Source organism: Podarcis gaigeae (genome assembly GCF_964106915.1).
Source record: "Podarcis gaigeae genome assembly, chromosome: 6".
In the NCBI taxonomy this organism is placed as follows: domain Eukaryota; kingdom Metazoa; phylum Chordata; class Lepidosauria; order Squamata; family Lacertidae; genus Podarcis; species Podarcis gaigeae.
Window position 1 is genome coordinate 37,018,509 of NC_139682.1, and position 27,764 is coordinate 37,046,272.

Below are 27,764 nucleotides of genomic sequence, written 5' to 3' on the forward strand. Positions count from 1 at the left end.
GAAGCACTGTGACAAATACCTAACTCCCATACTGGTGTGTGTGTGTGAGTGTGCATGCATGCAAGTGTAAGGGATGGGGTGGATTATTTGTACAGTGGTGGTATGACTAGCAGGTAGCAAACCACTGTTTAGTTTGACGTCATGTATGCTGTCCAGCAACTGAATTTCATTTCATTTTACTGCTTTGTTACAATGGTGCAGAGCTGGAAGAAAGCCAAATATCAGCAGAGACCAAAACTCAAACACTGTTTCTCAACAACGTTAGCCAAGCATCAAGTGTACAAGTGTCCAATACATGAACATGCAACTGTCTACATGCCTGAAGGATTATTACACATTGTAATCTATGTCTAGTAGTCATGCAGTATCCAACATGGAAGCAACGTCTGTGCTGGAAATTTGTAATGTGTGAAGTGGTCCTTAGATATCTGATAAGGCAGCATTGAGAGCCCAGCCAAGGGAAGGGACCAGCCTCACCAGTTTATAGCCCTTGCTGCAGTCCCTGAGGCCATTAACACCATTCTCTGTTCCCAGTCTTTTGAGGTTGAAGCAAAAAATCAGTGTTTGCTCCTTGTGGCTCTACCATCAATTCCATTGGATGACCTTGTAAAAGTACATTCTGGAAATAATGATTCACTCCCTATGGTTGTTTGGAGATTTATGTAGTCCAAGGTGAGATTGCTAAGCACACTTTTTAAATGCTATATAAAATGCAATATAGAAAAGATTTTATAATTGCATGCCAATACAATAAAAGCGATCTATAGTGGCATCATGATAATGGTAATGATACATATTTTTCTAAGAATCTGTAGGCAACACTGGAAAGGGATTCCCTAAAACACCTTGTTGAACATCAACCTAAGTTTAAGGAGCTCCTTTGAATGCATAATTGCCATTTTAATGGGTCTAATGGTGTTTGAAAATCCCAACCACTCAACGCAAAAAATAAATTGATGGAAGTGATCACAGAAGACATGCTGTGAAATTGAGGTGGAGTTCAGGGTCAGGGAGTTTAAATTAAACAAGCACACACACACAATCCTTAGCCATGTAGTTTCTAGAGCTGCTGCTGCTGCTGAAAAGGGGGAATGAAAGAATCCTATTTTCAGTGTATCAAAAAGGCCTCACAGCCTGCATCTAGTTAGCTCCTTCCTCTCCAATTCTGGGCAAACCTTGTCCTTGAATCAAAAAGTAAGTGATGTACACAGCCCATTCACAAAATCTGGGGCTTTGTAATATACACAAAAGCCTATCAGGCAGAGCCTGACATAACAGATACTTTTTAAAATAGGTGATGTCCTTATTAGGAGAACAGTTTGATGAGGCCGGGAAAATAGGTCGCCCAGGGTAGGCCAGCTGATCTGCTTTACTGCACTTAAACAAGCGGGTGAAAATGTCTGTATTTTTCAAAACAAAAAAAATTCCTTCCAGTAGCACCTTAAAGACCAACTAAGTTAGTTCTTGGTATGAGCTTTCGTGTGCATGCACACTTCTTCAGATACACTGTATTTTTCAAGTTTCAGTTACAATGCGTGAAGATAACAAAATATTCATTTGCCATAGTTACACATTTCAAAACCTGATCCAATGCTTTGTTCCTAGGTATTTTAAGAAGCTCCCAAACAGCATAGCTATGCCACTCAAGGGGCTCTTTTGGGGTGTGGAGGTGGGTAATGCAGACATGGAAAAAGAAGTGAGGCCACCTGCAAGGAAACTGACATGACTCAAGCAGTGGAGCACTTTTCAGGACGGACCATGGCTCAGTGATGCACTGCATGCTTTTCTCGTCAAACAAGGGTCACCAATCCAATGCACAGGCACCATAGAAGCCACAAAAGCCTTTAATGACCCTAGGCTTTCATTTTAAAAAAAATGTAAGTTTCTAGTCCTCCTAGAAATAAAATGATCAGGGAAGACAGGTGCCAGGGACTGGCTGGACACTGAGGCGTGGGCACTGGGAGAAGAGAGGTTGGAGACTGACTTGGAGGAAGGGATCAGTGATCTGGGGGAGCCAGGAGATGAGAGTCAGAGGCAGGAGAAGCTGCAGGATTGGAGAACAGGTGCGGGAGCAGTTAGAGATAGGTCAAGCTGGTGTAAAGTCAAGGGCTGCCACTCCTCCTACTCCTGCCCTACCTCTCCTGCTCCACTTTCCCCAGGACCAAAAGAGGATTGAAGCGGGAGGAGCAGAGGGTTACACACAGGTGTAGTCTTTGCCTGCTTGCAGAAAACTTAGGTGGGAGAGCTGAGGTTGGGGTGGGACCTCTCTCTGTTGTTGCAACTGCCTCATCGGGTACACATGTAGGAGCAGCTGAGAGACGTAGGACTGACGGACATGCCTTTTCTGAACTTGCAAGTGTACTTTGGACAAGAAAGAGTTAATTCCTCACGTTCCTCACCTGACAGCCCCATGACAGATAGGTGCTGCAGAGCAGCAACAGCTGAAAGGCATGTGCTCTATCTGTGGACCTGCCCGTCTTAGAAAGGGTCCTAGACAGGCACACCCAAAAAACTAACAAGCAAAAAGAAAGCAGCTGAAAAAATCATTTAGAGGAGCTTTAGAGTGGCTTTTTGGACACAGCAGTCTGAACTGTGATAGAATGCCAATGATATGACGTTGCCACTGAGTGCTGGGACAATGTCAAAGGGTCCACTAGCTGGGGAAAGAATACATTTCAGTCCACTGCAATGATGGAACAACAGCCGTAATTACCTCGAAAAGGCTTCTGTTTCCTTTTGGAAAAGATGAATGCTGCTCTCTCACTTCGATGCAGGTGTGAAACGTCTGGGGAAGAAATATTGGCTCTGCATAAGTGCTGGTTATTAATAAGCTATATAACTACTCAACTGCAGCTCTTCACCTTTAGCGTGGGCTGAGATTCCAGTTATTTCAAGCAGATGAAGTTGCTTGTCATCCATGCAGTGCTGGGGATCCCACACACCTTGTGTGTACATCTCAAATTAGTCATTAACAAGCGACACAGAAACGCTGGCTCGTTGGCACAGCTGTGTGGCAAATGAGGACCAGTTACTTTTTCTGCAAGTAACCTCTGCTTCCCGTAAATTACAACACTTCTGTGTAGAAAAGAATAGTTGATGTGGAGATTTTTCCATTCTCTTTGCATGAAACAACCACTTCTCATTTCCTTTCCCACCCCACTGCATACCATGCAACATGGATTAAATAGTTTGTGTTTTACTTTCATGTTGTAAATAAGAAGGCAGAGAGCTGGCCTAATGGCATATGCAAAGCCAAATCAGTGATGTACTTAGGGAGTTTTAGAATCTGGACTTAATGGCTTTATAGGGGAGCCCACTTAAGAAGTGAGTATGCATTATTTCAAAGTGTAATAAACCAGTACTTTGGGGTACCCTCTGCTTGTTATGCCCTGAGGTCACCACTAACCCATGGATAATGGGTATTGTTTTGGATAATGATATTGTTGGGGTGCACATGGTTCATTCTCCTCTGTAACATGGCAAGTGATCATGGGGTGCACCTTTTGACATGTCTTGGAAGCCAAAAAAGGAGAGACAAAGCTCAAATGATTTTTTTACATGTGAAATATATACAATGCATTTTGGTGTACCACATTCTTCCGCTTATTGTACCAGCTCACTGTAAAAACCACACTCTTTTATTCCCTCCCCCAGCTTAGGTGGTGAGAGGGACAGCACTTTTTGCCTCCAGTCCCCTGACCTGAAAGTGAACCGTGGAGGTCAGCTGCAAAACATTTTAGCAAGGAGGGGGGCTGCATTTGGCTCCTAGTTGCTGCCTCCATTCAGTTCTTCTGATGATTCTTGGGCTGCACGCACCTGCCCACCTTTCAGAGCCAGTGTAGGAAATGTTCTGGTTACCACCTAATTAGGGCCATGTAGGATTTTCTTCCTGGAGGTCCTGGTTGGCCTTGGGCATGGCAAACTTTTTGCCTACTTCACTCTGGCTTAGTTTTGGTAGTTTCCCCACATTTCCATTTGGTGGACAAGCATGGGGTTGAGTTATTTGGGAGTGATGAGCACTTTGAGGCACCTTCTAGAAGACGAAGGGGTGCTTTCTCATACCTGCCCATCAATGCCTCATGGCTGGAGAACAGGGGCGGGACAGAGCCTTGCTTGATGACTGGCCTGCTCAACCACTCCCTGCCACATGGCTGGAGGGGGCATGAGAAGGTCAGAATTCCCTTGGCGCAGCTAACAAGCTGGCAAAGAAAAGCTAGGAATAGGGCATTAACTGACAAGGGAGCTCACACAAAAATCCAAGAATTAGGTTACAGGTTCCTATGCCCCAGATTCATAGGAGGCCACACAGTTTGGATCTTGTTAGAATAGCAGAGTTACCTGTTTGCAGATTCCAAAACTTCATGTCTGGTCCCTTGTTAAGAGGTGGGTGTGCAAATTAATACTGATTCTTGCCCTCGAGAAGGTGATACAGGAACATAGGAAGCTGCCTTATACTGAGTCAGGCGATTGAGCCATCTAACTCAGCAGTGTCCATGCCGACTGGTAGCAGCTCTCCATGGTTTGAGACAAGGGATCTGTCCCAACCCTACCTGGAGTTGGCAGGGGTTGATCATGAGACCTTCTGCATGCAAGGCAGATGCTACACCACTAAGCCCTGCCCCTGCAAAAATGTATTGGCCACGTTTCATCACAAATAAATTTGTTGACCATCAATCACTTCAAGACCCCCGCCACCATCACCAACTTTCTCTTTTTCTCTCACTTTCTCTGGCTTACAGTCCTCTTGGTACTGCTCTTCTGCATTTTTGGTTCAGCAACATGGCTTGGGCCAGAACTGGGTGGAAGGATTAGGGCCTCTTCTCACACTACAATTTAACAAGGTGGGGGTGCTTTTCACGTCTTTTTCCTCGCTCATCTTTTCCATTCTGCATTTTCAGATGCAGACCTGATTGCCTTTTTCTCTGTGCCAGCGGTCTCATTGCAAATGCCTTTTCTCTCTGTTTAGGGATCTATGAAAGAGGAACACAACATCAGCAAAGCCACTTCTATAATTGAAAGTCAGCATCACCACCTACTGCACTGCTTGGAAAAAACAACTGTAAGTAGCAACAGGAAGCCTTCTAACTTTGAATCTCACACTCTTGGGGGTGATTTCAATTGAAGAAGATGCAGGGATACTACAAAGTAAACAACACAAATACATAGATTTATGTACCCTGGGAGACATAAAAATATGTTATTAAGAGTTGATGGGATGTGCTAAATATTTTATACATGCCTCAGTTCCAGCACCATGGTTTTTTAAAAAATGTGTTGCACCAAGCAACCCAACAGGTAGCTTCTCTCAGGACTCAACATGTCTTTTTGCTTTGTTGACCTTCAGACGCTTTCCTTTTAAAAAGCACCAAAGTCTGATGCCTAGCAAAATATTGCCACCGAGAATTAAAGGCAGAGATGCTCAGGGTTTGCCCTTACTAGTAGTTGGCTTTGGGTTGGTGCCAACTTGAGATGCCTGCTGTGCACACCTGTCTTGCACTGCCTACAAGTTGTTGGATTATACCCAGGAATCAAAGCAGCATGGCATACTCCAAGGTGAAAGCTGTACTGCTCAGAAGATGGGCAAAGGCTTCCATTTCAACTACTGCATACTACAGTGAAAAGTGTACAGCAGCCCTGGGAATAGAATGATGTGACAGTTGCCTGAGACCTGCACATAAAAGCAGTCTTCTATGCAGGTAGCCAATGCAAGAATGAGCCTCACAATGCACATCCCCGTTCAGTTGTTACACCTGGCTACTTGGCCACAACTAAAGCTGCACTGGGACCCGTATCTGTGTTGTCTTTACCCCTTCGACACCACTTCTTCAGAACATTAGATTATTATCCATCTCCAGCTGCCTGTGCCTCTGTTTCTGCAGTGCAGCAGCAGACCACCCTAAACACAGGCAGCGTACGGGAGAAAAGCAGATACCTTTTCCCATAGGGAATGCACAGCCCATGTTGATCTTGCTGTCGTTCCCGCCAGCTGTAGAAGCAGGTAGAAGGCACCACATCCAGAGGCATGGCACATATGGACTGCAGAGACTAATGTGTTGCATGAGCATGTTCAACGCCCCCACCCAAGAAATAAGCACTATCAATATGCCTTGGGTAATATCTCCATGATGAGACATTTATTCATAAACAAGCATCACTGTGCATTTGTGTCATATTCATTTGAGAAGGGGGGAGCGGAATAAGGCTAAAGGATGAAGTTTGCTATCCCTGCTATCAAATAGATAAACAGAGATCCAGTATGGTATGGGAGTAAACAGAGTGTTGAAAGTAGAGTGAAGAGATCCCAATTCAAATTCTCCCACAGCCACGAATCTTGCTGGGTGGCCTTACACAAATTACCTACCTCACAAGGTCATTGTGGGGAGTGAAATGTAGGTATCTTTATGTATGCTGCCTTGGACACCGTAGAAGAAATAAGGGGGTGGAACAGTGGTGAAGAAATAGTAGCACTGTTTATGCAAATGCTATTCAGACAACAAATGTGTGTAGAATCAACATGGGGAAAGGGGCACAATAAACTGATATATTATTCCATTTATATTGCCTCCTTCCTCCCAGTGGAGCCCAGGGCAGCAAACAAGTGACAAAATAATTTAAATACCTTAAAACAATTCCAATACAGACGCAGACTGGGAAATCTCAGTATTGCAATTTAAAAAGCTTGTTAAAAGAGGAAAGTCTTAGGCACCAAAAGTCAAGAGATGGTGCCTGCCTATTATTTAAGAGGAGGAAATTCCAAATTGCAGACGTCACCACACTTAATGCCCAATTCCTGCATTAACCAACCTCTTCAACCTGGGCATCGATTAGGTCATGTATGTACATAAGCTCTGTTCAGAGGGCACAAACCACTCCTGTCCCCTGCATTGATTCTACATATATTTGTTGCCTGAAAAGAACATCAGTCTCAACAATGATGTGAAGCTACTGAAGGGATTGCCATTGGGTCAATGTTAGTATAATAATAAACAGAGGGGGGGGATAGGAAAAAGAGTTTCTAGTGCCTTTAAAGCTGACTGGTTAAAGAAGCAATTAATGATCAAGATATATATGAACTAAGCTAATAGGAAATATAATAAATTATTTCCCATCTCATCCTCCAAGCTGAGATCCTAATGTAAATATGTATAATGCTTTGTCAGAAATCGGAGGGCAGGGGTTGGAATCAGATGTGGCTCATTGCAACTTTGATCAGTGATAAATGGCTATTTGGTTATAGGAAGGGGTATGCGACTGACCTAAACCATCCATCATTTTCAACACAGAAGTTGTCATCCACGGACTGACATGCAGCATGTTTGGTGTATGTTTTTCAGTGCACCCATCACAACAGTTCAGTCAGCATTTGTGCTGAAAAAGCATGTCTTTCCATCATACCTACTTAATCAATCAATCAAGAAAGCATTGCACTAACAAAAGAAATTGTTGTGATAATTTATGGATTGTTGAAACACCAAAGTGTCATTCTACAATGGTACAAAGTTGTCAGCGAAATGAGGAATGACCTACACATAAAAAGAGTTTTACCAACAGTTTTGAAAGGGTAATTCACCTTTTCCTCAAACCAGAAATCAGATTCATTGTATCACCAACTCCCAGTGGCGTAGCGTGGGGGTGCAGGGGGGGCCGACCACACCGGGCGCAACATTTGGGGGTTAGGGTTAGGGGGCGCAAATCCACGGGTTAGGGGGCACAAATTACTTGCCTTGCCCCGGGTGCTGACAACCCACGCTACGCCACTGCCTACGCCTGTTGAAATTCAGTGTCATTCTAAGCTGTAGTTAATTATCTCCAAACTCAGGCAATTGCTCAAAACAAAACCTGTAAAATAAACAAAGATAAAGCAAAGAAATAAATTCAAGAGCCATACCCCTTATTCTGTATCACAATACATCCCATATTTTCTTCAGCAGCACTACTTATTTTACTCTAATTCAGCTCTATGGCTTTTAGTTGCTCAGGTGCTGCCATCTGGGGGTGCTTCAGATAAATGGCTTATAATATTTTATTCTGGGCCACTCGGCTCTCAAAGGAAGTCCAAGCATCTTATTGGGTTAATGTGAAATGTGTTAAAGGAAATGGTCGTATTGCCCATTCAAACTTGTGTGATGCCACGTGGAATGCTGGGAGTTGATTTTGGAATGCTGGGATGGACAATCAATGGTGTTTTTATCTTTTGTTGACATGTTGTCCTGTAGGGATTGTCCTATCTTGGGGATGATCCCCTGTTATCTGTACGAACTTCCACCTTCAAGGTATTTCCTTCTTAATTCAATCCATTTGCTGCAGTCTCTGTGCCATGTCTTGAGTGTTGTTTCCTTCCTTGTTGTTGATCCCGTTTTTAGCAGATTGTGCATGCTGGTGCTCTTTTGCTCTCTGGTGGCTTCCAGTGTTATTAAGACTGTCAAATGGAAAACAGCTTTATCTGTTTTTTCCCCACCCTTTCTAGCTCAAAAAAGGAATATGCTAAATATGAATGTTAAGTTATCTGCCCTTTGTGGTTGTGGGAGTTGTGTATGTTCTGAGGTCTTATCCTTTCTCGCTCCTGTGTTAAGTACAAGACACCACTCATCTCTCCCCTGTTTTGTGCGATGTATATTTCCCTGATCTGGCTAAAATTGTTATTCTAGGTTACACAGCATTACATTTCTAGAGTATTCTTCACGCATTATGGGAGTAGCGTGGAAACTGCTGTCAAAACGTTCAAAAGCCTGGTGCCTCGTGGGTGCTGCCAATCACTGTCCCACAGGATTATCTCCTTTGATCTTGGCCAGGTGTTGAGTACCTGGGAAGACCTGCCGGCATGACCCTACCCATATACTAACAGGCTTTTAAAGATTATGATAGTCCCACAGAATAAAGTTGCAGGTAAAAAGGTCCTGTGACATATGAAGGCCCCTCTTTCCTGGAATTGGAGTCCTAGGTGGAAGCTTTCTCACAAGTTGTCTTCCTACCTGAAAGCACAGAATGACAGCTCTGTGCTATTCAGCTGGGTTGATTATAAAATATCTGCATCACCTTTCCCCTAACCATGTCGTTCTCCCTAACATTTGCCATCCTAACCGCTTTGCTTAGGTCTATCTCTGCTTCATAATGTTAAATCAGGAAGGTCATGATAAAATCAAGATACTTATGCTCCTGCCAGACAGCTAACACGTCTTTGTCCTTCTGTGGTAAACTGCAAGCAGAATTGCACATGGCTTTCTGCACTACAGGGATTGTTGAGCTCCTTCAATGTGTACATCCTATGTTCCTTCTACACCAGTGGACATGGCATAGCTGCTGTGGGTAAGGCCATTTGAAGCTCAGCACACATTCGGTATAACTTTGTGGTGGGTATTATTTTATGACCCTTATTGATTGATTTATTATGCATATTAAAATTATCAGTAAAACGTTTTTCCAGTGGGGTTTTTTTCCCCATGAGAGATATGGCAGTATAGCCACCATAATGTTAAATTTTGTATAATGGTGGAGTCCCTAAGATGGTTGGATGTCATATGGCAGGCATGACCAACAGGTAGATCATGATCTACTGGTAGATTGTGGGGTGTTTCTGGTAGATCCTGGTTGATCTTTGGCCTCTCAGCGATCTCCTTACAAAAAAGCAAAAAAACAACCCAACTTTGGCTTACTTAAAAAAGCTCCACAACTTTGGCTTCCTAAAAGAAAGCTCCACAACTTTGGGTAGATCACTGCCAGTCTTTTTATGACAATGGATAGATCACTGCCAGTATTTTTTTATACTGTGAGTAGATCGCAGTCTATTGGGAGTTGGATGTCCCTGTCATATGGTAACCTCCTTCCAGCAACTCCTGCAGTCTAGCTGGTGTCAAACGTATTGCTCTGCATTCCTTTGGACATCAGAGGGGCCAAGGAGGGGGTCTTGTTCTCTGGGCAACACTGGATATCCATGCACACTGCCCAGGCTTGCGCCTCAAGGAGTTGACTTTGGTTCTGCTAACGCAGCAAAAACAACATGGAAGGAAGCAGTGGCAAGTTGCTGGCCTCTGCAGTCACAGCAGGTGCTGTGATTCTCCAGCATTTTGACTTCACCCCCAGAGGTGCACTCCATTGTATCTCAAGACAGATGGATGCCAACAATAACGATGCTGCAGGACCATAATACTTTACAAAAAGAATGCAGATTTTAGGAAAAGGTTTTTTTCAAAAAAGCTTTTACCCTCTGCCATGACTAAGGGTTGTAACCACATTATAGCATTATGGGGTTGTTGTTTTTTAACAGAAAAAAACACACTACAGAAAAGTGTTTTAGTGATATTTAAATGATTGGTTTCAGAAACAAAAATTATGCCCGCGTCATAAAATGCGCCCATCACAAATGTTATGTGTGCTGAGCTGTGATTAAGTTCACTTTCCTGATATCTCGCTGCCTACGTAAAAACCACACCTGTTGAAGAATGTGGCACATTAGGCAGCTATGCCCATGGAGGTTGTGTTCTGAATAAAGATGGACTTTCTTCAGTCTGAGAAAGATGGATACACCACAGGGAAATTCATGATGAGAATAATTGGATAACGGTATTGTGTGGATTCCCCTAAAAAGTGAGTGAGTGAAGCATGACAATTCTTTACTAAATGCCTATGGTTGTATCAAGTGTTCATAATGCTCAGAGTATACCTATTGAAATGAATGGACATGACTGAGGTCCACCAATTTCACAGGATCTACTCTAAGTAAAAAATAATTGTCTACAGCGTCTAAAGTTGGGGTATGTCTGCATCAGCGCTGCTTGTTGCATTGCTTTTCATTTCAATTTGCTGCTGGGGGTACAACCTGCACAGGTTTCCTTTTCTTTAAGCTCAAAAAAATAAATAAATTCATGCAAAGGAGGTGGTTGGCATATGATACACATTTGCCAGTTTGAATTCCACTTCTTGGCCTTCTTGCTAGTCTTTATCTTGCCCTTTATCGCTTACTAGTCTCTTTTCTATAATGGTAAAATTGCACCATATGCCAGCATTCCTCTCTACCTTATTTAATTTCATCTGCGAACTTCTTTTAGTAGAACCTAAACCTGAGTGCTTTGCAATCCTCACTTGAGATTCCTCCTCCCCTATTTGGGACAAATTGCATCAAATTTAGAGATGTGCATAAAGGCGAAAAAGTGCTGATTCTATGTTTATTCACATTTTAATAAACAATTCTCTGAGGAGTAAGTCCTTCTGTAGGAGGGGGTGCTCAAACCCATAAATGACAGAAACGAAATGAAGCGAATGAAATGTGACAAGAGTTTCGGTCTGGGGAAATGAGTGTAGTCCCACAAGTAATCTTCAAACATTTTCCACACATATGTGCTTCCTCTTCTCTCAGACTTGAAAAAAGTTAGACACAACTCCACCCTACAGCTCCAGAAACAAGATTAATTGGGGGGGGGGGGATAGCAATGCATCTTGGGTAATTGGATGCATATTCACAAAAACTTGCTAATTTCTCGTCCAATAAGGTAAGAGACCTTTCTTCAAATTTATCTTGGAAAGATTTATCATGGAACTTTTCACATGAAGTACTCTTAATTATTTTGGGTTGTATCCAAATTCTGGTCCTATTCAGAGCAGACCCAATGAGATTAATGGACTTAGTTGGGTACAAGCTTTATATTAATTAATTAATTAATTAATTAATTAATTAATTTCAGGATTTTTATCCTGCCCAACAACATTAATATCTGTAGACAACTTATAAGGCATAGGAGATGGAGGAAGACACAAATAGGAGTAGTTCTTAGCAGTGACAAGATCACAACCAGATGATCTTATACACCCTTGAGGAATTCAGTCATACTAGATATGATCATCATGCCATTAGTTCTGGCACAGACACTCCTGTTGCTGAATACATTTGGGCACTGAACAAAATCCTGAATGTCTGTTCATAGGCTTATTTTTGAAGCATAGTAAACCCAAAACACATCTAAAAACTCAATCAATATCAGTTTTGCGGACTCACGTACTGCCAAGAGAAGGAAGTTCCACAGTCAAGGGGCAGCCCTCAAGGACATTTCTATTTGGGGTTCCTCATACAATTATGGCTGTGAAGTTAATCCATAATGAAAAAAGCTCTCTCAGCCAGTATCTGGGTATAAACTGGTTGGATAAGAAGGGCACATATGTGTTCAAAAAGCAGGTTTCCATGGGGAAATAAGCAGAAATCAAACGCATTTCAGATATTACCTGAAGGACCACTGAGCAAATGCATAAGTGTCTTCCACCTTCAGCTACAATGGCGGCACTTCCTGTTAATGCCTGAGAAGGAACCTGAGCAGAAAAAAAATATATGTTGGCTGTAGAGCACGTTTCCATCTGCAAGTGTCCTTTTCAACATTACAGGAAGTGCCACCAGCCAAATGCTGAAGAGCCAATTGGCTCCTCAAAAGAGAGTTATGTCATGGTTCCCCAAAGCACAACCAAACAGAATATGCAAAGGTCCTTGTTTGAAAGTTTAGTCGCCCTCTGGGTGGTGGCGGTGGTTGTTTAAAGTCATCTCAGGAAGTTCCTGACATTTGCTGACGTTCTCCCTGACAGAACCATGAGTTCATTGACGAGCAGATGTTTGAGCAGAACTGCCTGGAGAGCTCGATGCAGAATTACCCATCCAGCCGCAGCCCCTCCCTTTCAAGCCACCAAGGCCTGAGCACCTCCTGCTGTTCCCGCCGCAGCAAGAAGACAACCCACCTCCCTAATTCCAGTGTGCCAGCGACCCGGCTGCGGAGCATGCAAGAGCTCAGCACCATACACATCCAGTGCAGTGAGCAGCCCTCACTTACAACAAGGTACGGTAAGAGGAACCCCTTGGTCTAGGAAAGAGGGTTTTAGCAGACATGTCTCTGATCCCAAGCAGGGACAAGTTCATTCAGGCAGTGTGTTGAGCTGGTGTCTGGGATGCTTTTCCTGTAGTCTTATTGGAGTTCACCGATTGGGTCTGCGTTGCTCCCGGACAGGAGGAAGGAAGTCAAATGACACCGAGGGTTGGTTCAGAGAAAGTGTTCTTAATTTCTGCTCTCCAGAGCAGCAGAAAGGCACTTGTGTGGTCAGTCCACAGCAAATCCAAAGAAATGAGAAATTTCATGCAGTATATATATCCTCCAGGCACCCTCTCCCCCCTCCCCAGGAATCCAGCCACGTCAGCTTCTGCATGCAGGTTGACATCACACATGGTCCTGCTCTGGTTACTCTTAACCATAAAAGGGTTTTCCTTTCTGTACTTCTGACCATAAAAGGGTATTCCTTCCTGTACTTCTGACCATAAAAGGTTATTCCTGTTCTTACACTCTTATCTTGGAGCAAGAGGTCACCAACTCCAAGAATACACTCTGGCACTGTTCCCGGAGTAGGTCTGTGCGTCAGGAGGTAAGACCTAGACATGTCATCCCTACTCCACTAGAACAGCCAAGATCATCCTTGCCATCACAAACTGATAAAGGAGAGGGCTCTGAGCACTTGTTTATACATTGACTCAGAGCTCAAGTTAATGGATTTTAGCTAAGGAAAAATAGGGATTTTGGGGGCCGTTTCAAACTGCCTGCACAGTCAGTTTTTGGGTTTGGGAAACCCATTTCTTCATTCCCATGCCACAAGTCCTGCATAGCAGAGCTGAAATGAAATTTAGTGCAAACTGGAAGACATTTTTAAAATCGTGCATGAGGATTTGCACTGCGCATTTTCACATTCTACCAGTGGGAGGTTACAGATACAGAAAATGAGTGTTTGGCACCTCCCTGTGGGGAGGTAGATGTCTCTACTCTCAGCATTACTGTATCATGGCAGTTGCCAGGAAGCAGATGGCTGGTAATGCTAGGATTAAGAATCTACAAATAACCATTTCCCCTAAGCAGTTTAAGGCACCATATAGTAAGCTTTTAAGTGGCTAGCATGTGACACCCAGGCATCTGAATCTACCTTTCTTTGGTGATTTCCGCCATGGCCCATTTCCATAAGGCCCATTCAACATGGCGAAACATCGCAATTTTCTGCCTCCTGAAAAAGGTTCAGAAAGTGAGTCAGATGTGGAGAGTTGCTGTCTTGAATCATATTAAGCATTGCAAGACTATTAAATATACCAGCAATTCACTGTGAAATAAACTCTTACATAGGCCAACATGTTGTTGTGTGAATCAGCCTACAGTCAGGGCAGCTTATGTCAAAAGCAAATGAGATCTAGTATAGTGTTTAAGGAGAAAGCAGTCAAGCCTACACTGCTGGAAGAGAAAGATAATTTTAACATACACTTGCCATTGCTGCATAATAAGCAGAAATGAGCAGCTGCAGATCTTATTGCCAGGGAAATGCTGTTCTGGGGGAAAAATGATACCTGCTAATATTTTCCTGTTATGCAACTATTAAATGAAATGAAGATGGTATATGGGTTAGGCAACTGTTCATATAGGAATAATCTGAAATATATATTGGTTTGATTGTAGATCATATGGTTGTGTTCAGCAGGAAATGGGTGATAATTGAAATTTCTTAATTCCTAAAAATTGAAGTGGCAAAAGAAAGTGCAGCAGTGTTGTGAGTAGGTCAATTTCTTCACCCCACGTTTAATTTGTGTATCTGCTTCAGGTTAAGGACATATAGGATAATACCAAACCGTTCTTTGCACTTTTTTAATGTGGCTCATACTATTTTCTAAGCTTATTCTACCATCTGGACCCTCCCCAACCCAACACTGACACCTGCACAGCACACAGATCCCCGTTGGTTTTCTGTCCGAAGACAATTGAACCAGGTTGTTAATTCAACACTGGTGCTAGAAAGTAGAATAAAATTAATAATTCTGTGGCCCCTCCTAAAACCACATAGAAGTAGTGATGCTACCAGAATGCAAAATTAATCAGCTCTCATGTCAGATTTACTATGCTTACGATTTTCAAATGGATAATGAGCCCTGACTTCAATCCAACAAACTGTTTTCATCATTCAAATGAGAATGATTGCAATTTCTACACCTATGCAAGGGAGCATTCTTAGAATTTTTGCTGCAATATGATGTGACCTGCCAGACCCTTTTCTGAACAAGACAAGAAATGTCCCTGGAAGTGCAATCACATAGCAATGTTTCCAGGGTCTGGTATGAAAAGGGGGAGAAGATGGTTGTCCCATGTCATAATGTGGGGCAGCCATTTTTTTGGCTCACAGACTATCTTGTATTATGCAAGTTTACATTTGAAATTACGGTACTTTGAAATCTTATAACAGAGAGAACTCTGAATTGCTGATGTTAGGTTCATAACACGGTGAGCAAATCAGGAGTTGTCTACAACTCACCTTTCTCACCTTTCTGCCTGGAAACTGGCCTGCAAGGCAGCTAACACTGTAAAAGCCCACAGCTATAATAAACACAATAATAAGATTATTTAAAAGACAGTAATAACCTTATTTTATGAGGACTCTGGGAGGAACCTGTCCTGCCTCCAGCCATCCCCTCAAAGATCAGGTTCCTTTGGTCTCGGCAGCTGCCCTTGCACATTCAACACAGCGCAACGTTAGCTAAATGCAAATGTGCAGAGTAGGAATTTATCCCAGATTGGCTCCAGATTATTCTTTATCTTTTATCTGCTCCATCAGATAACAGGACAATGGTAGTTAGCATTCACGGGTGATGGGAAGTTAGGTAATAGGATCCTGGCCACAACAGGCAGATCAGAGTGGGGAAAGAGGTGAGAGGGCAATCGCTGGAGAGCACCTAGAGGCACTGAGATGGGGGAGACAGTGGCGTAGGAAGGGGGAGTACGGGGAGTGCAGGCCACCCCCAGTGTCATCACTGGGGGGCTTGACAAAATGGCAAAAATATGTGTTTTAGAAAAAATAACTCCCGCATCCACTTCATGCCCCTTCCGACGCCACTGCAGGAGCACTCTGCCCTCGAGTGATTTCCATAAACCAGAAGCATTGCTGTCTCCAACTTTGCAGACAGAGCACAGCCTTTATGGCTAGTAGCCTTTGACAGCCCTCTTCTCCATGAATCTGCCTAATCCAGAGGTGTAGCTAGGCGAGGCAAGGGGGCACCAGGCGTCACACTTTTCTTTTCTGCAGCTTGTTTGCATTATGCAGCCAGAACTTTGGGGCTCAGGGGAGCAGAAGTAGATATCCCTCTTCAACACAGCTAGAAGTCTGGCCAGAAAGAGTCAGATGCTGACAAGGAGATGGGGTCTTGCTCCCCCATAAATGGAAGGAGGCAAAAGCTTGTTGCCTGCACCCAAAGGTTTGCAAGCTCTGAAGTTCCGTATTTTGGGAAGATTGCCTCCGTAAAATAAAGAAAGCTGTAGCCTCAGTTTAACCTAATGATGTGTGCCTTATTTTGGGTGTGGGTACAACTGGCAACCGTCAAGAGCACTGAACCATTGTAAGGATCCTACTGATATACTTAGAATGACTGAGGTTTCAGAAGATCCTCTTTGTAAGTCACTCTAAGATTACAGCCAGGGTTTCATACTGAAAGAGTTTTTTGTCTTTGTATTGAAATCCAGATAGGCTAGAGAGCAACCCTATCATTTCCACTCCATAATTAATCATAGGATGCAACCAGTGCAGCTCTTAATAGGAATGTTTCTAGCTGCCAAGTCCTTAGGACTTCTGCAGAGTGATATTTGAGCCGGGCAAGGAGTAAAGAGACAGAATGGCAGCCAAGTAATCTAGGATGACCTGTAAGGGTAGACATGCTCCAGAACAAAAGCAGGATTAACCATTAATTGGGCAGAATATTCAACAGCTAGACCCAAAAAGATAGGATTCCACGTTGACGTTAATCAGTGTGAAGAATGAATCTGTGTTGTTCCCTATTTAGGTTGCTTTTAGATCAGCTATGGGCAATATATGTATTTTTCTTGGCTAGTCCTCAATTAGGTTGGAGGAGGTCGCAGTCTCCCATTTTTACTGTCCAGGTATTTTGGGTGGCAAGGGTTTTTTTAACTGTGCCTTTAATACCTACCTCTTGAGCAGAAACTCATCAGGTGCAGCTTGTCCCAAGATGCATTGATGGGGCAGGCTGCACCAGAGCCTCCAGGCTAAAACCAAAGAACAGAAAGGAGGACCCCAAATGCTGGCTTTTGGAATTTAGACCTGTCTTGCTGAATGCATCCATGCCTTTACTGCCAGTTTATCAAGAAATCTCCCATGTCCCCAAACTAGGCTTGAAGAGGTTCCTAGCTGCATAGAGTCCTTTGCAGCCCACCATCTAGTTTTAGCCTTTAGTCTTTACAACCTCTGAGAAAGACAATATTGCATGAGGATATCCAACACTTGGAGGAACGCAGGTAGCGCTGTGGGTTAAACCACAGAGCCTAGGACTTGCCAATCAGAAGGTTGGCAGTTCGAATCCCTGCGACAGGGTGAGCTCCCGTTGCTCGGTCCCTGCTCCTGCCAACCTAGCAGTTCGAAAGCACGTCAAAGTGCAAGTAGATAAATAGGTACCGCTCCGGCGGGAAGGTAAACGGTGTTTCCATGCGCTGCTCTGGTTCGCCAAAAGCGGCTTAGTCATGCTGGCCACATGACTCGGAAGCTGTACGCCAGCTCCCTCAGCCAATAAAGCAAGATGAGCACTGCAACCCCAGAGTCAGTCACGACTGGACCTAATGGTCAGGGGTCCCTTTACCTTTTTATCCAACACTTGCGACAAACGGATTGCAACTTCTGCTCCTTTTAATCCTCCCCACCCCACCCCCGGCTGTCTTTTGTCTTTTAGTCGATCCAGCCTAAATATGAAATCAGACGATGGGCTGAGACCGAACTGCAAAGCCTCCCAAATAACCACAGCAATCATCAGCATCCCGACGCCTCCAGCACTGACCCCAGAAGGCGAAAGCAGGCCTGCCCCATCCAGCCCCGGCCGCTCAACGAACATTACCGCTACGAGCAGCAACATTGTCAAGGTGTCGGCTTTGTAAGGCTGTGTCGGTCAAAGGAGGCTGCTTGGAAGGCCAGCGTTTCTCTCCCTTTCCCCACCTCCATGTTCCTCCTTTGCTGCAAATTGTGCCTAGATGAGTGGCTGGGTGGACAGCTAGACCAACCTGACCGGCATCTAAGAATTAACTGCGGGAGCCTGGCAAGGCAGCTTCCTTCAAACTCACGTTCATGCTGCAGAGTGAGCTCAGAAGAACTGGGAAGCTAGAAGAGGCTGGATGGAAGGAGCTCTCTTTTGTCTGTCAACAAGAAGAAGCAATGTTCCCAGATGTGGGGCATAGAAGAGTTTCCAGAAAGTGGAAGAGATGTCCTGTCATAGCTACAAGAAAGTCAATAAAGAAGCAGAATTATAACACTGTGTATCTCAGCACCTTTTCAATGGTTTTTAATGGATAATATTTATTCATGAGGATATGACTGAAAAAGGTGATTAGGAAAAAAAACGGATTTTGTGATTATTATTATTATTATTTCCTTCATGCAGCAGGATCTTTTAATCAACCAAAAGTACACATTTGCTTTCTTTTATAGCTGAAGGTTTTAGGCAAAAAAGAAAAAAGAAAAAAAGCCACCTTGTCACGCGAATTTGGTTTTCATTCTTTTGTGAGTGCGTGTGTGGGTGAGAGCAAGCAAGAGGATTCGTGAAACATGGCACACTCCGACTACAAAAGATCTGAGCACACTTTCCTGTTTCTGGGCTCAACCCTGCAAAGACGTACCATCTGCATGGTCCACGACAAGCTTTAAGTAGTGCCTGTAGAGCCAGGGGTTCTACTCACTGTGTACCCTTTTCTTGCATGAGTGTGTCTTTGCAGGCTTCAGCCTTTAGTGCGCAGTAGCAAAAATAGAGACCTGCATGCAGTCACACACACACACAAGCACCAATAAAATTCTCATTGTGGATGGCATTCTTTCTTAAGACAGGGTTTTGTTTTTTCCTGTAATTGCCTTTTAATTCAACACAAATTGCAGTTGCAAACAGTGTATTTGTCTGCTAATTATTGTATGTGCTGGGGGGGGGGAATATTTGTTGGGGAAAAGACAGGCATTTGTAGTCCACCACAATTTTCTGCTTTTAAAAAAATTATTTTGTTATCACTGGCTTGTAAAGAGTGTGACTAGAATAACCAGTTCTGTATTTTTTAAAAAGTCTAAAGAAGTAAGCCTAGGGGGGATTTTATTTTTTAATCTTGTACACACGAGTTTCAAAGAGGGCAAAATCAGTCAAAGCAACTGCGCCAGATGTTCAGAAATACTCTGTAATCTATGCCCATGCTTTCTTTCTTTTTTCTGTTTTATATGTGTTTATTTAATAGTATTGGAAGTGTCTCCCATTGTATATAGTAGCCAGATAGTCAGTGGAAACTGTCCTTGGTAGGATTACTTCAGGAGCCAACTGTTTTGCATGGACTGATAGTGTGTTTCATTTTGTAATACAGTCCTGTGGCTCTTAGTGACAGTCTCTGGGTTGCATCAGTTTGATGGATAAAGCAATTTAACAATATTTGACTTTCCCTTGTTAAAGCATCATTTCCTGCCAAAGAGGAGGATCGCTTCTAGATTGTTGGGATCTACTTTATATTAGAGTACCATTTCTAAGCAATTTATAAAACACTGTTAATAGATGGTTAAATATGTTTCAAAAATAGTTCACCAATTGTTAAAATATTGTTATACTGTTTAGAAAGCGTAGGACTGTGAGTCATAACCAGCTATAAGGTTTTATACCGATGTTCTCATAATGTACCTCCCCTGGGTGCAAACCTGTGGGACTTCTATCCATGTCAACAAGGCTTACAATAATACAGAGCTCTGTGGATTGTGTTCTTTTGTCACAAATTTTACATGATTTATTAACCTTTTTGGACTCATTTAACCTTTCAATTTTTTCCAAATGTATTTTAGGTTGTGTACCCCATAATGTCTTTTGCAGCTTTGCAGCTTTCATTTTTGGCAAACCATCACAAAATGTGGCCCAGAATGTTTTTGATCCTGAAATTGTGTTGCTGTGAAAACATGGAGGTTTTGCAAACCCAACATCGTGTTCAGAAAAAAATATAATAAGCAGCTCCAATGGGGGGGGGGGGTAATCGTCTTAATTTTCAGACTTCTATTCTGATTTGCTTTTCGGCATCTAAATTAAAAGCAATTAGTGCTTGGAAGCCACGAAAAGGAATAAAAACAGCTAGTTCTAATGAAATGTACCTTTCAGCCAAATAAAATTAAAACTTAATGTAACGTATGATCACCTACTAACAACAAACTTGTTTCTTAGTTTATTTCTTTTTTTCTCAGATACCTTATAGTGCTATGTTTTTGTTTATTCCAAAACCCCTTCCATCTTCAGCTTTCAAGCAAGGAATTTTGGTGCACTGGCCACAGGATCCCTTGCAACCTCAATCCTAGAAGACAAGAGGTGATGCCAGGTGACAACCAAGCCAGTTAGGTCTACATTGTCCTGCACATACTGAACGTCCACCTTAAAATATTCAACTGTGTTGTAAGGGAAAAATGGCAATGGTGGACATGTGAACTTGTCCATCATGAAACAGATTCAGGTGGATAGCCGTGTTGATCTGTCATAGTCATAATAAATAACAAAATGAAAGATGAAAAAATCTTTTTTTACTAATTCCAGTGGCACCTTAAAGATCAACTTCCCTGTGGGACCAACTGTTATAACAGTCATCAACAGTTATAAGGTTGAAGCGACCTCTGCTTCAGAGTATATGACGAAGTGTGTATTACACACGAAAGCTCATACCTTGAAAGCTTATATTTAGTTGATGTGCCACTGGAATTATTAAAAAATATTTTTTCATCTTTCATCTTGTTATTTATTATCATCATGAAACAGTCTTCTCATCAAGAAATTCCCAATAAGCTTCTGAGGAACTGAAGGTTCCAAGGGCAAAGTTTTTAAAAGCCACTGTTCTAGTAATATGAGACAGGCCTTAATTTACCCCCTAATGTTTGTCCAAGAACCCTTTTTCAATACCGCAGTTTAGCCTTGGAACAAGTAAAGGATGTGCCTTTTGAGTGTCTGCAGAGTAGTATCTCTCCCCTATCCCCAGTCCCACACATCTAGGATTAGGGGAAAGGTTTGTGGGCCAGTGGCGAACAAATAAACTTCAGCTCTAGTCCCTCTGATTTCAGAAATTAAGTCCTCGAGTCCAATCATTCCATTATCTCATGGGTGATCCTGTTTAATTCACTCCAGTGAAAGCAAACTTTTGCCATTTCCCTTGTGAAACTGGTGCACACTCTACGAGAACTGACCCATAAGAGTCTCTGTGATGCCCAATTTAAACTTTCCTTTGCTTCGTTTAACTTCATCACATCTCATTATATCTCTTGCCTAGTCAATTTGAAGCTTGATCCTTCACTATCCTCGCCATATTGCATTGACTTTTTACATCTGTGCAAAGGGAGGCTAAAATGCAGGGTGTCCTTGCGCATACAGGATATGTCACAGCTTGAGCAGAAACAAACCCTTTTTGTCGCAGGATCACAGATTATGTAATTGGTATAAAATGAGAGTGTATATGGGGAGAAGAGCCTGGCTTCATTAAGCCGCAGTCCAATACTAACCAGTCCTTCTATAAAAACTTCTACTCCCATCTCCAATGCAGAGTTGTGGTTCTTATCATGCATGGCCCACAGGATGATATAGAAAAGGACCGCCTCTGGCTCTTCTGCCTCCCTGCACCAAGACAAAAGTATCTTTGTTCAGCAGCATAGCAGGGAGGCAGTAGGCAAATGTGGGTCTGCAGTAAGGTTGCGAGGGCTGAGCAAAGCATATAGGAACATAGCAAGAAACACTATGATGCCATTAACCATTGCAATCCATGACCAGTATGAGAAATCACAGCAAGCAGGCCAATACTGAATCATAACTACAGTGGTGCCTTGCAAGACGAAATTAATCCGTTCCGAGAGTCTCTTCGTCTTGCGGTTTTTTTGTCTTGCAAAGCACGGCTATTAGTGGCTTAGCAGCTTAGCGGCTATTAGCGGCTTAGCGGCTATTAACGGCTTAGCGGCTATTAACAGCTTAGCGGCTTTAAGAAAAAGGAAACAAACTCGCAAGATGTTTCGTCTTGCGAAGCAAGCCCATAGGGAAATTCGTCTAGCGAAGCGACGCAAAAACCAAAAAACCCTTTCGTCTTGCGAGGCATTTGTCTTGCGGGGCACCACTGTAGTAGTCGCCAGATGAGATGGGGGCCCTGTACCTTTCATATTCTGTAGGAGAAGGCATTTTGGCAAGTGGAGCTTTTCATGCAGTTCTTTATAACTGACCATTCTAGAAGAGTGTGCCTTTACTTCAAGAATTCCATGTTTCTTGGTTTCGTTGTATGGCTCCAGCAAATCAGAACCCCGGAATATTCAAATTTGTAAACTGGAAAATTGGTGTTTGATGGATCAGGATCTTTATTTCAATATTCTGGTGTTTTCATAATTTGGTTTTTCTTACAAAATAAATAAATCCAAAATAAATTTGTCTGCATCAAACCCACAAATGTAAATGTGGGTTCAATGGTCGCTTGGAAAATTGGTCTAGTCTCTTGGAATGATGGAATATTACTTCCTTTTGCCCATCTATAGCATGACCTTGGCATGTGTGTGGTGCACTTGAGAGAGCACTTGAAAGTCCCAGGCAATATACCTCCTGCAAAGACATACAGAAGTACTAAGTCTGTATCATCAGCCCCCCCCCCCTCAAGACTTTAAGTTACCATCTTGCATACCATTAGTCTGCTGAAATCACATTGACTTCTACTGGATTTTAGCAGTGTAGCTGTAGGATGTGCAGCCTGTTCTTTTAATAATAGTGGGAGGTAAATAATGTCTTTGCTCTGTGAAGGGCACAGGAGAATTACTCCTATGGAAAGGTTCGGAAAGGTGCATGAGTGGAATGCCCCTTCCATATATGCAAGGGTAGAACAGTGGATACTGTCCAGTAAACTCCAGCTCCTGGAGTCCCACAATTGAATGAGAAAAAGCAGCAATAGTTCCAAACCTGTTGGTTGTGAAGTAAGATGTGGTTTCTGTGCTACCCATCATTTTGCCCTTCCTAGACGTATCCAGCTATGTGTTTTCTCCTTTGTCTTAGAAAACCGGTGATCTAGTGCATTTTCCATCCCAAACGGACTCTGAAACATTCATTTATTCCTGCCACTTAGCAGTTGGCATCACATTTCATATATTACTTTTCATAAGCAGAATTGGAAAAAAATATTTCTCTGCATATATGGCATCCTACCGTACCAGCATATCACTGCAAACTAAATGCTGGCCATTCACTATTCCTGAAACACATACCGGTAATCTCACTGCTGTCAGTCAGTATGATCCACAACCTCTCTACACTTCTGCCAAGAGACCAGTGTGCATAAGAATTTTGAAAGTGTATGGCATTCCCCTGATTTTAGAAAAGGGATGTTCCTGAATATGCGGACATCAAGGGGTATATTGGGGCTGATGGATCAGAAACAATGGGCACAATCCAAGTACTTTTAAGTCCCATTGACTTCAATAGATAAATTTAAAAATACAGTATGCTTACCATACCTATTTAAGCAAAAGTACTTAACTTTGGATTTCAAATGTGACTACCTGAACATTCTCCCCCTGAAATATCATTGCACTGCTTAATATCTTAGAACCTAGGGAATGTGACTTTAGTCTTACATTTTCAAGTAGGGGATTATGGGTCTTTTTACAATATTTGCAACTGTTTTGCTATGTATTGAGAAATAACTAAATAGACAAAATGTTAATCTGACTCAAGTCTCTGAGCCCCAAATCTGATAGTTAGTTTCTCTCTCTCTCTCTCTAAATTCTAACAAACTCTACAGCAGATCGAAAACAATAGAGCAAATCCAACTGAACTCATCTTTTCCATCAACACAAAATAAAAATTCTGTCTTGTGTTTTAATATTTGCACCAAATTTCCATTTCTGAGTTTAAAACCATTAAACAAAGGAGAGGGACATGGAATCACCAAAAAGAGAAAAGCAATAAGAGGATTTTTTATTTTAAATTTTTGAAGAGTATTTCTTAGATGTACAAAACTTTTCTACAGAAAGGTGTCCTTTTTTTGCAATTGATGTAATTGTATAAGATCTTTGGTTGGTTTGTATTACCCAGGAAAATGAGTTCTTTTTAAATCAGTAGATAATCAACTTATTGTTCTCTTCCCTCTCAAAAACTAGTCAGTCATAGGAAAGTGAACTGTCTCCTTGTAACTCAGGTTTTCAATAGCAATGGCCATAGACAAATGTCACCTCCAGTGAGGTACTCCCTCTAGATTGGTTCAGTGATTAGGGCTACTATCCTCTATACACTTTATGTAGGAGTAAGTCCCATTGAACTGAGTAGGACTTCTGATTAAACATGCTTAGGATTGTGCCGTAAAACTGTTGATCAGAACTTCTGTTCATGACTCACTGTGTCTCCTGGAACAAGCCACTCTGACTTTTTAACGTCTCAGTATATCTACCAATAAGATTCAGGTAGTTTTAAAAACAACTTCCTCTCTAGTTCAGTGCTAAATTTATGATCATTTGGTTAACTCAATTAAAACTCTTTAATAAGTATACAAAATGTTTTCTGGAGGGGGGATGCCAAATAAGATGTCTCATTATTTAGAGCAATTACTGATTGGAGAAGTTAGTTTTTAAGGGAGACAAATTGTTGGAAATATACCAATGGCCATTAATCAAGATGATCAGCATTTTTTAACTCTTAAGATGGGCACACCTTTTAAATCAAACAATGAGGAACAAAGGGACTCTGTCATTACTCTGTGGTGTTACACTCTGAAGCCTTCAGCTATGACAAATATCAAATAACCAGAGTAAGATCTGCAATTCCTTTAGGCTATAAGGGGAATCATCAAAAGAAGAAAGATATCTTTTGTGGATGGTTCCTCATGATGTCAGAGATGCTATGAGAAAAAAAGGGGACATGCAGGTCAAGGTGTCTTCATCTCCAAGTCCAGATTGAGTGAATTGGACACAAAGATGGAGAAGTACATTGTCAAGTGGAATTTCAGGAACCACGGGGCTAGATTTACTGTTGACCTAACACAGCACGACAGTTCTTTTGTTTTTCTTGTCTAATTACTGTATTCTAGTCATCAGTCATGGGACCAAATGACAAATAATCCTCTAGTCTTGCTTTCAGTCAAAGGTTTCATAATTTTGTGCGTATGTGCGCATATGTGTGTATTGCTTTCTTTTTCTTTGCAGACTAATGCTTGCCACGGCAGGTCAAACAGCCATGCAGCTGAGAGATTAAGATCCGTAGTATATCCTTTTTCTCAGTTCTCTGTTGTTACCATGACGAGTTGCAGCTGGCTCCATGGACCAATGAAATATATTACAGAACATGTGTGATGGTATATTTTTGATAAATCAGTGAGACATTCCAATGCAATGGTGTTTGCGCTAGAGGTTTTATGTTGTTACCAGAATTCTCTCTCAATTGCATTATTTTCTATTTTCATACTCTAAATGGGCTTTGCTTACAAATCATCACAACCGAGACAAAATTGTACTGTACAAAACTGCAGGTAGATTCGTTTCCGAAAAACTTTCTAAAGAATCCTAAGTTTCCTGTTGTCTTCTTTTGAAACTGTAGTGCATATGTTGAAACTTGTATATCATTTACAGTACTGCGTCTTGTGCCACTGCTGTACCTGATGTATCCAATCTGGATTAAATGGAATATGTGCCACAAAGCACTGAACTCTTGCTGTAGATTTCTTTTAACTGGGATCACTAATGAGACTTAAAGCAGCTGATGGCTTTAACAGTAAATCCACTAAGTCTAGCGCCATTTCTTGCAATGCCCAGACAGAATAGCCCAGAAGTCCACAAGCAGGGCCAGAAAACAATAGACTCTCCAACTGTTGCCCTTCCCTCCTTCCCAACAACTGGTATTCAGCAGTATAGTGCTTAATGTTCTCTAATTAGTCACCATAGCTAATTGTCAATGATAAGCCTATCCTCCACCTTTTTTTCTAATCTCCTCCTAAAGACCTCTTGGGACAATGAATTCCATCAAACTATACACTTTTCTTAGGCAGTAGATTCAGGACAATCAACTTCTTAGGTGTCCAGAGAATAACTTCCTCCTGCTCCCCACCCTTGCTAGGGAACAGGCCCATGCACTCTTTTTGGAAGCATGTGCCAATAGCATCTATACTTACATTTGCAGGACCACCATAGTGCACAATTAGGGAGGTTGAAAGACTCATTGCTGATATAGGCTTTTTTCCCTTCCTCTAGTACTTCCGCTATTTAAAAATACGCACTAGGGAGCTTGATCAGCCTGTACTAGGGCTGCAATCACTTCAGCCATAGAACTGATACATATCCCCAGGCTACAGCAAGGGTGGGGAACATTTTTAATCCATTCCAGACTGTTACTTACCCCCAACCCTTTGTGGGCAGAGCCAAGCACCTGTCAATCACAATACCACAAGGGCATCAGCTGACCTCTTCTGCAGGCAGGTTCCTCATAAACCCTTTAAAGGCATTAGTTTGTACAGTTCTTTGAATAAGCCTTTGCAAGTTTTTCGCCGAGCCAGGTTTTACCTGTTACACATCTGGCATCTTATGACATCAGGTATAGGGCATGTGGGCATGACTTGGCCTAATTAGACCCATGGGCCAGAGGTGCCCCACTCTTGGGCTGGAGTTCTTCATTCATATATGCTATAAAATACAGTAAAATGTGTTGCTAGTTGTGTGGAAACCTTCCGACTGCAAAGTTATCCAAAAACTACTCCGAAGTTTTTCCTGTGCAACACCCAACCATGGATTTGGGGATCAGTGCAAGCCTGTAGGCAGGAACTGTGCTGTTTTCTTAATCTTTATACAACACCTAGAAAACTTTTAACACCTAGGCTGTTTAAAAATATGTAATTCTCCCCTATATTTCATAGGCTGCAATTAAAGTACCTGTCATGTGCTACAAACATTATAGTTTACAACTAAATATAAAATGCATCTTCAAAACTGTCACAGACCTGAAAGCTGAAAACAACTATTGAAAGCTATTTGACTACATTACAATATACTGAAGTACACCTGGCTCTGACTCATTTAATATTCTCACAACTCAAAAAATCCCACATGGGATACAAGGAACAAGAAGCAAAGTATCAAAAAACTTACAGAAGTTTGAATCCTTAATAACTGATCAGCAAAGAACATAAATTTAAGTAACAAGAGGAAAACCTGAATGGAGGCTATGACCCAATTGTGATACTTTTAAGAAGTAGAAGAGGTCCAGTATAGACACAGCTGAAAAGTGGATAATCCCAGTATTGCTGCTGAATGAATGAAGAGAGTCAACAGCTTCCAAGGAATTTTCATAATTCAGCAACAGCATTAGTATAGCATTCCTTCTGCATGTTGTAAGTCATATATTCCACTAGGTGGCACCTATTTTTCTGTTTCCATTGTGAAACGCAGATCCGGTAGGATAAAAAGCATGCTTTTATATTAAAAACTACAGTTGTTGTGTGTCAAAATGCTACTTCAACAGTTAAGTATCTCAGCACCTCCATTAAAGGTCTTAGGTAATGCCTTGCTGGAACAGAAAAAGGATACTAGTATAGTATTTGATCCCAACAGGAACCACCTGTTTGTGGAAGCTTGTGGAAGCTCACAAATAGGATACACAGATGAGTGTCTTTCACTGTGCAACCCAAGTACAAGCATTCCCAACCTTTATGCGTACAAGGGACTCTTTTTACTGTCAACATCTTTTCAAGAATGCCACATGTTAATTGTAATTTTAGGCTCTGTTATTT

General features: G+C 42.1%; 1 protein-coding gene and 1 long non-coding RNA gene across 9 annotated transcripts in view; one reads left to right on the forward strand and one right to left on the reverse strand.

The window, feature by feature from the left end:
* Positions 1–19,747, forward strand: part of KCND3 (potassium voltage-gated channel subfamily D member 3) — a 270,159-nt gene extending 250,412 nt beyond the window's left edge. For 3 of the 6 annotated variants that reach the window (XM_083745416.1, XM_083745417.1, XM_083745418.1), the window contains exons 5-9: positions 4,740–4,841; positions 4,967–5,059; positions 8,217–8,273; positions 12,565–12,812; positions 17,723–19,747. In XM_083745416.1, coding sequence (XP_083601542.1) covers positions 4,740–4,841; positions 4,967–5,059; positions 8,217–8,273; positions 12,565–12,812; positions 17,723–17,924 — 702 coding nt within the window. In that variant the 3' untranslated portion in view covers positions 17,925–19,747. The remainder of the gene's footprint in view (positions 1–4,739; positions 4,842–4,966; positions 5,060–8,216; positions 8,274–12,564; positions 12,813–17,722) is intronic. The other 3 variants (XM_083745419.1, XM_083745420.1, XM_083745421.1) reach the window with 3 other exon arrangements.
* Positions 12,829–18,196, reverse strand: LOC310847581. Of its 3 annotated transcripts, XR_014565905.1 has the most exons (5): positions 18,108–18,173; positions 15,316–15,368; positions 13,939–14,016; positions 13,592–13,632; positions 12,829–12,916 (listed from the first exon to the last, which is right to left on the reverse strand). It is a non-coding gene; the product is annotated as an uncharacterized lncRNA (long non-coding RNA). The 3 variants fall into 3 exon arrangements; XR_014565906.1 differs by having other exon boundaries at positions 13,592–14,016; XR_014565904.1 differs by having other exon boundaries at positions 13,592–15,368; positions 18,108–18,196.
* Positions 19,748–27,764: the final 8,017 nt, after the last annotated feature.